At 35.2% G+C, this 8,995-nt stretch overlaps 1 protein-coding gene across 3 annotated transcripts in view; it reads left to right on the top strand.

The window, feature by feature from the left end:
- The first annotated feature begins 385 nt into the window (after window positions 1-385).
- Window positions 386-8,995, top strand: part of KCNH7 (potassium voltage-gated channel subfamily H member 7) — a 462,509-nt gene continuing 453,899 nt past the window's right edge. For 2 of the 3 annotated variants that reach the window (XM_056110381.1, XM_056110383.1), the window contains exons 1-2: window positions 387-782; window positions 2,370-2,600. In XM_056110381.1, coding sequence (XP_055966356.1) covers window positions 707-782; window positions 2,370-2,600 — 307 coding nt within the window. In that variant the 5' untranslated portion in view covers window positions 387-706. Of the gene's footprint in view, window positions 783-2,369; window positions 2,601-8,995 lie in introns of all 3 variants that reach the window. The other variant, XM_056110382.1, reaches the window with a different exon arrangement.

The raw sequence follows: 8,995 nt of genomic DNA, 5'->3' as shown, positions 1-8,995 counted from the left end.
GGGTACCCGAGCTCTCAAGATAAAGGGATTGTGTGTGTGTGTGTGTGTGTGTGTGTGTGTGTGTGTGTGTGTGTGTGTGTGTTGTGCGCGCGCACGCGTGTGTGTGTGTGTGTGTGTGTGTGTGTGTGCAGGGGGAAAGGGCGGAGATAAAAACGTCAAACACCCCTCCATCCCCACCTCCTCCGGGCCTCCTTTTCTCTCTCTCTTTCCTGCAAAAGCTACACGAGTCTTCCATCCCCGCGTCCCTCCCTCCTCCTCGCCCATCCCTCCCGCAAACATCCGTATAGCTCTGGGCTAGCGCCAGGTTAAGCCCATTTGCACTGGGAAATTGGCGCCGTTTGGGAGCGGAGAAACAGATCGATTGCCCTTGTGACTCCCCACCCCCTCCCCCCCCTCCCCCGCCGCTCCCTCCTCATCCCTCCCCCGCCGCCTCCCCTCACCCCGCCTCCTTCCCTCTCCCCACCCCCAAACCCGCGCGCTCGCGCCAGTCCGGTGCGAGGCCCCCTCCCGAAGGTGAGGGGAATGGATTGGACTCCAGTGGGGAGAGCGGGAGTCTGGAAGTGGTGCTAATGGGAAGAGCTTCCCGGTTCTCAAAGAGGATGCTCTGCCACAAAGAGCGGCTCGCCAGCCGGCCTGGGCTCTAGCGGAGAGATCCCGGGAGAACTCCGGAGCTCGGGGGAGCGCTCCTCGGAAGACCCGGGTCAACATGCCTGTTCGCAGGGGGCATGTGGCACCACAAAACACATTTCTGGGCACCATCATACGGAAATTTGAAGGGCAAAGTAAGTTCATTTGTTCTCTTTTCTCCCCCTCGCTTTCGGCTTTGACAGTGCACTTGGCGTCCGCGCTTGAAGCTTGGGCAGAAGGCAACTCCGGCTCTGTCAAGTTCGCTGGGGAAACCGAGCCAGGAGGTTGGAATGGCAGCGGGAGTGTTCTCCCTCTGATACTAATTTTTGATTTACATTTTAGATTACGGTCTCCATTATAGGAGGCAATTTGATCCCCTCTCCCACTGCTCCATTATCCGACTTGCTACTTCAAGTCCTACTCTTCTACTATCTTAAAGGGAACGTACTAGTCTAGCATGGATGTATATTTCGAGGCTGTTTTATTGTAGACTTTTTGAAAGTCAGGAGCAGGGTAGGCAGAACGTACTATTGGAGCAAGGGACCGTACGGGAGCAACGATGTAAACGACCTCGCAAACTCTATTTTACCTTAGTTAAATTACAAGGCTGAGGTGGCAAGGATGCTCACTGGCTGTTAGTTTGTAGAAGCTAAACTTTGCATAAAAATCAATGCAAATATAGCTCAGGCAGGATAATTTGGTGAGAGCATTATTTGATCCGTACTGATTCTCAGTAAAATCAGTTCAGTATTCAAAAGAATTGTCCCTTTTCTATTCCCTGAAATTTCTATCAGGAAATTTGAAAATTGAATAATAAATCCCACAGAGACTAAGTGAAGAGAATTTGATTTTATTGTCTGGTCTAACAAAAGGAATGAATTTTTGATATATAGTAATTTGCTAATTTTTATTTGCTATTTTCTTAATGCTGCACACACTAATCTACCTTTATGTTTCACAAAAAGCAGCTGTTTTGACACTGCATTTGGTGACATGATAATATATTACCTTGCGCACAAACTACACTTCTATGCCCTGATTCCCATTCTACCTGGAAATAATAAATATAATTTGTTATAAAAATTATGTCATGATTATTAAAACCCTTATTACTATGCAAAATTTAAAGTTGTCCCAAATTAAAAGTGGAAGGGTGTTTATGTATATGTGTAAATATTTTCATCTATTGGTTATATATTATGAAAATAAGAACATTTGTATTATTAAAGTGCTAATTGATGTGACATATTCTAATGTTTTAAAAAATAGATGATGTTTATAATATACCTTTAGATAGAAAAAAATTAATATCTGATTATAACTACTTTGAGAAAGTTGTAATCTAAGAACCAAGATTAATGCAAGAAACCTGACAAGTGCAGGATTTTTTACCATTTCAACTGAAAATATTTACCTTACAATTAAATGTAATCCTGAAAGTGTCAGTGGGTTAGCTGCTTTTCTAAATATGCCTTAGTATTCCCGAGAGTTGCGGGACTTGAAAACTAGACTATTTGGAAGGTACATTCTCACAATTTAAAGACCAATTCTTTAATACTTTTTGTAAAAACTTCTTAAAACCATTAATTTAGGGTTTTACTTGTGCTTTTAAAGCTGGGGGAAGTTAGCAGATTGGAAAACACCTGCATTTCAGATCTCCTATTATGCAATAACTTGCTCTGATGTTTATGGGATGCTTATGGAAGCTTTTAAAATGATGCTCTACAATCTTCTTCTTACAGATAAAAAATTTATCATTGCAAATGCCAGAGTGCAAAACTGTGCCATCATCTACTGCAATGATGGGTTCTGTGAGATGACTGGTTTCTCCAGACCAGATGTCATGCAAAAGCCCTGCACCTGTGACTTTCTTCATGGACCAGAGACCAAGAGGCATGATATTGCCCAAATTGCACAAGCGTTGTTGGGGTCTGAGGAGAGGAAAGTGGAGGTCACCTACTATCACAAAAATGGTAATGTTCACTTATTTAGGATCCCTTATATTTGATTCTATTGACATTAAATGTTTACAGCTAGCACAGAAGGTCCATATGCAAAGGAGACTCAAGTATTCAAATGTAGATGTGTGCTCTATAATTGTAATTTTGGGACCCAACAATTAGGAGTAGTCTCATTAGTGAACTGGTTAAAAGAAATGTGTTCTAAGTAGGGATAATCTATATACTTGAAAAGTGTAATAACTTATTAAGGACAAATGCCAAATATTAGTTTTACTCACCATCCTTTCTAAAGAACAATATAAAGATTAATCACATATTGGTTGCATTGCTAAGGGAGCGGAACAATTTAATTTGTTTCTACCTGAGAGTATTTCACCAGACATTGTCTGCGGAAAACTATATCTGAAGCTATAACTATTTATAACTTCAATATTTTAAGTGAGTTTTAGCTTTTTGATAGGCGATACTTTTTTTGGCTTCTTTTTATACAGAATTATTGAAATATAATAGGAACTTCTAAAAATTAGTTTTAGAATTTGAATGTGTATATTAAACAATGAATGTTATTGTTACAAGAGTTGTCTGATATAAGAAACAGAAGAATGGAACCTTGATATGTGGAACTATTAGTATTCATTTTTACAACTGCAGCAAAACTGACATCTCAAACTTAAGGTCATATCTCAACTTCAAGGGCAGTCCTTTTTTCAATGCTTGCTGCATGAGCACAAGAAAGTTTCACTCATAATAGTTTTCAAATATATATATATATTTAAAGTATGCATTCATTAAATATTTAATACATTTTATGTAAACTCACCTGTATGAATATTCAGATATTCCCATTTTAAAGTAGTTTTTACAGTTAATATTGGCAATTTAGAGTTTAAAACAATTAAAATATGGATAATGTTATTAGTTTTGCTGATATTACATCATAATTTATTTTGCTTTATTCTGTTGACATAAATATTAGATTATTTGATACAAGAATTTTTGCTAAATGAATGATGTGTTATAGATAATCATTAAAGGGCTATTTTTTGGTAAGATACAGAAACAAATTCCAGCTGGGAAATTTAAGTCATCTTCTTTTAAAAATATAATAACTACATACTAATTATATAAACTATACAGTTCTTTACTATTTGATGTACCATAACATCAGCTTGATTGGGTATGCATGACTAAGTGTTATTGGGAAAACATGTTTGTATAACTTCGCATTAATTTGGAAAGAAAACACATTGTATGACTATCATGTAGTTTTTTAAAGTATTTATTTCCCTCACTTTCCCATCAGTAGTGTTGTCATGTTAGCTATAGTTTAATTGTTCTGTTGTCCTAAAAGCATTTCTTAGACTTAGGCTCTCACTACTTGTCCTCACTACAGAAGCAAGTCATCCTATTTTGTGTATGTATATGATGCTGGCAGTGTAGAATTTGAGACCAGTTTGAATGCCTGACATTTCCCTTTGAATATTTATCCTGATGTTAACATAGTTTATGTTGTAGTTACTATGCTTCTTTTGAGCAACTTGTGGACATTATTTTTCTAGACCATTTGAGATGTTTCCAGCATATAGAATTTAAAGGATAAAATTAATCTGGACTATATGGATCATTTAAAATCTGGACTATGGAGTCACTTCTTCAGACAATATTTTCAAATAGAAGTTGTTATCTATGGTACTGCAGATATAAAGGTGTTTTTAAAAATATAGTTTAATTGGTTGAATTTGTATAAAATAATCTTGAAACACCTAATTTTTTTCATACAGAATAATTAAATAAACATAAAAATGTCTGCAGTGGAATTGTGGTACACTGACAAGTATAAATCTTCTTGGGTGATTTTTTTAAATATACAAATTAAAGCTTTTCTACTTTAAACCAAGAGTATTTATTTGAAAGCTTGTTTAGGTATATCAAAATCAATCTTTGGAGATGATGGTTTCTTTTGGCTTCATTTTCAGATGTGACTCAGTCTACAAGGACTGGGTATATTGAGATTAAAGACAAATGTTGTTTGCTTCACTTTTAATATTATGAGAAACAGGAAGTTCTAGGTTTTGTTTTTCCCAAAGAGAAAAGATTAATCTCAATGCCCTTTTTAAAATAGAGTCAAGCATAATTGGACTTATGTTCTCTGGGTGTGTTTAATTTATTTGTTTGTCATTCTTTCAGATACTTTTTGAATAGAATCTTCATGGTGTTATTTGTCTATTTACAGGACAACTGCAAAGATAGTCAGAGCTTGTCAAATTCAAATACCTTGAATGTCTTACCTTTTAGAGAGATCAGGAGGTCACTCTGCATTTATGAAAGCAGAAAAGGAAACAAGATTTCTTAGACTTGTTTATAAGAGTTTGCTAATTCTTTTTAATTCATCTTGGTTTGCCAGGGTTGGATTCTTAAGTATGCACATTAAATGTTTTCTCTATTAATTCTTTAACAATTCGCAAGATTATGAATAGCGATGCAACAGTACAAGGAACAAATTTAAAAAACAAAACCTTGAGACAGTATGTGTCCACTTTTTTCATTTATTCATACTGAAGTAGAAAAAATATAAGCATGGTATTACTCCTCGAACTTATTTTCCCAAGTGGTACAGTGGCTTTAAATGCACTTTAAATCTTTGATCTCTGCAGAATTCACATTGACTCATTGCATTGCAAGCTTCATGATCAGCATTGTGAAACGATGGTTCTTACCATGCTCTTTTTATGTGATTTTACTAGGTACAATTGGGATTCTGTTTACTGGAATCCCATTTTTTTTTTAAAAAAATACCTAGTTATTTGCAGTTAGAATATTTGACAGCCCATCCTTTGAGGATTCTATTTTACAGTTTAAGTCATTATTGCATAAATCATTGTTGGCAGCTGTGAAATATTGCTTGAGGTGATAAAGCTGTAAATCTTTTGACATAAAAACCCTAATTATACAAAACTATAATTATGTTGAGGTTTATATAAGTATGGGCATGTATTATAATAGCATAATTCATTTCCTTTTCAAACACTTCTTTGGTAATAATGATTGAGAAATAGCAAACTGTTTTGGTTATTAACCTTCTCGTAGTTTTAAAATTATGTTAATAGAAAAAAATAGTTGGGCATTTTTTAATTTGCTTCCATCTGATTGGATGGCATGTAATGGAATAGTTAACTAGTTGAAGTATTAGAGCACTTCAGACATGCTTAGATATGTGATTTTTTCCCCCCTTCAATTTTTAAGGAGTTCTGAGCATTTAGAAAAATCAAAGTAAATTTCTCTAAGGGAAATAAAGTCTTAACTCAGTAGGAAAACAGGTATTAAATTGCAGTACTTTAGAGGTCAGTGTGTTCCTACATTTTTTTCCTATTGTGCCTTCAGACATAGTACAATGGCAATTTTGTTTAAGAATCAGAAATGTTACTATCTCTGTGTTGCTTTAAAGAAATAAAGGGTAGAAATAGCTGAGGGAAGTCGTTCCCTGATCTAGATAGGGCACTGGTCATGCTGGGACCAGTACAATATTTCAGAGGCAACATTTGATTCAGCGAAACTCAAGATAGGTTTGATAATGTTGAATCTACTATCCCTTAACAGTCATGTGGAAAAAGCTTACAGAAAGTGTTGTTTTGATGTCATGAGAGGTGAATAAAGGTGAAAATGTGTACCAAGTGCCTGGAAGATAACGCTTAGACATAAAAAGAATAGTAGAAGATGCAAAGGAATTATACAGTCTGATCTTTGCTGTCAGCTTATTTGTATTATAGAGTGACCATTGTTCATTTTTGTCTTCTAAATCTCATAATGTTTTCATAAACTTATTTCTAAAAGAAAAAATAATAAATTTTGAAATGAAGCAACTTTCATACAGAGAACCAAATTTAGAATTTAGTGCAAATATTTTTTCCCTGACCTATAAGATAAACTTGCCTATCAGTATTTTCTGACATAAGTAAGTAAGAATGTATTAATGCCACATTAGTTAAAAAGTGAATAGGGCTTTTCCCAGTTGTAGATGCCCATAGTCTCTTTTGAACACATACTGCTTCACCCCTCTATCTATCTCTTTCCCTCTCTCTTTCTTTTTTTCCTCCTCACATTTCTATAAATAAATTACTTTTAATTAAACATTTTTTGCTTCACTAAAATGTTGAGTGGCTCAAATAAAAATCTTTATATGTTTAATGGCACAGAAAATATTTAGCTTTCATAATCCCTGTATTGTGCAGTAGAGATGCAGATGGTAGTTTTAGAGACAAAAAGCAAACTGTATTTTCTGTGTGTGCATGTAAATAATAACTAAAATGCTCAAGGAATACCTTGCCGAGATTTTGTTGCATTCATTTAGCTTTTTCTCTTTATGCACTTTTATGTTCCATTCTATAAAATGTTGAGAAATAGCAAACAGAAGTTCATTATTTTCTTAATCTTAAAATACATTTCACAAATATAATATTAATAGCATCTCAAATTTCTGAATACTGTATAGGATTTAAATTTGAACAATTATATTAATAATAAAATGAGTGTGGCAAAAAACACAAGAAGGAAAGCTTTATTTCAGTATTGTCCCAAGAGAAAATAACAGATCCAAAAACTGTGGGTGGGTTCTGTTCATCAGTCCCTTTCAACACTCACCTCTATCATACGTCTAAGCAGTTCTGCTGCTTAAAAGAGGCCCTGCTGTCTGCTGGCTTGAGAGATAACCATTCAGTTATTTTCACACCAAAGAGACTTGAAAAGACAGTCTGTTGAGTGCTCTAGGCATAGGCTTCCCTTGCTTCTTTTGGCTTATAGGTTGTATCTGTTTTTTTATCTGATTGTATAGCAGTATTTATTATTTTTGGAATTTGGGGCTAGAAATGGCTATATTCATGGCTTACTCTTTGGCACCGTGTTCAGAGATCACTCATGGTGGGGATCAGGAGACCATATGTGGTGTCAAGGAGCAAACCAGGATCTGCCACATGCAAGCTGAGTACCTTAACCCTCTGCTATCTCTCCAGCCCTGTTTATTTAGCTGTAAATAGCTCTGAATCATTTGCTGACAGTCAGCAGCCAGGAAAACCCTAGGATAACTGAGTCATAGAAAGTAGAACTTAAGTATGAAATGTTAAACCAACATTTATCTAGCCATCTGAACTAGAAATCTAGGGAGCAATTACACATTTCCCCCTTCTCATTTCATTCCTAATATGTTTTAAAGTGAACCCAACTTTGTCTCCAACAGCCAAGTGTCTTGTTAAAGCATTCTCATCTTGCTTTGGGGAGCTTTGAAGTTTCTCTCTCTTCTCACTCTCTCTCTCTATAATCCATTCTCTGCGATGTCACTAGACAACTATTTAAAAAATATGAGATATCTACACTGATGAGTTATCTGAACCAAGCATCATGTATATTAACTTGCTATCCTAAATGAGTGCAACTATTCTACCATAGATATGCAGGAAGTCCTCAAATTGTAAGAACAATTCAACATTTTTTCTTTGTAATATGAAAAACATCCTCACACCTGAAATAACTTCGAACAAAAGAACATTACAACAGGAACTGACTTTGCTGTGAACTGTCTTGATAATAGGTGTGGTTTCCAAGAATGTATCAACAACATTAAAGGAGGAATTAATGTGTACTCTGTCTACCTGCTTTTTATTAGAGTGGCACCTAACCCCAGAGAGACCGAGTAATATGCCAAATAATTCATTGTTCTTAAGTGAACATAGCATTATGTCTAGTATGGATTTTTTTTATAATATATACCCAGTAAATACAATTTCTATACATGTCTTGACAACTTTATTTTTCTTTTAAAGGTTATGCTACACTTTTGGAGAATATTATATTAGAACAAGTATTACTTGACCACTCAGAGTCTCACATTAGTCATGTTCATTTATGTCATCGAGTTTTTGCCCCCCCTTCAGACTTTTTCTTTCTGTATTATAAATAATGTGAGGACTTAGGATAAGATAACTTACACTCAGCTCCTGTTCTAAGGAAATTATTATCATCCTTCCAAAAACAGATCATCGGACTTCTTTTTAGAATCCTTTCTGATGCCATCATTGCCTGCTCTAGAATTCAAATTCTTCCATGTTAAACACTTGGTTCTGACTCCAAGAGTAGCAACTGGAGTTTATTACAAATTATTGTAGTTAACTTTATCTATTTTGAACTCTTTTAGATAGTCTTAATTACTTTTGGAATATAGCATCCGCGCCTGGTCTAAATAAGTGCTCTATTAGAATGAGAAGAGAAAGAGAAATGGTATAGCAGAATTGGGGAAACAAGGAATAATAGTTGATTGAGGTCAGAAGATCTTGAGAAAAATAAGTTATCAGGGAAATGTAATATTTTGATTTCTCTGTTTTTCTTTCTTAAATATACCTTTTTTAAAATTTTACAAA

The sequence above is a fragment of the Sorex fumeus genome, unplaced genomic scaffold (genome assembly GCF_029834395.1).
Source record: "Sorex fumeus unplaced genomic scaffold, SorFum_2.1 ptg000009l, whole genome shotgun sequence".
Classification (NCBI taxonomy): domain Eukaryota; kingdom Metazoa; phylum Chordata; class Mammalia; order Eulipotyphla; family Soricidae; genus Sorex; species Sorex fumeus.
The sequence above is the reverse complement of the archived record's forward strand: the minus strand, read 5'-3'. Positions and strand labels throughout refer to the sequence as shown.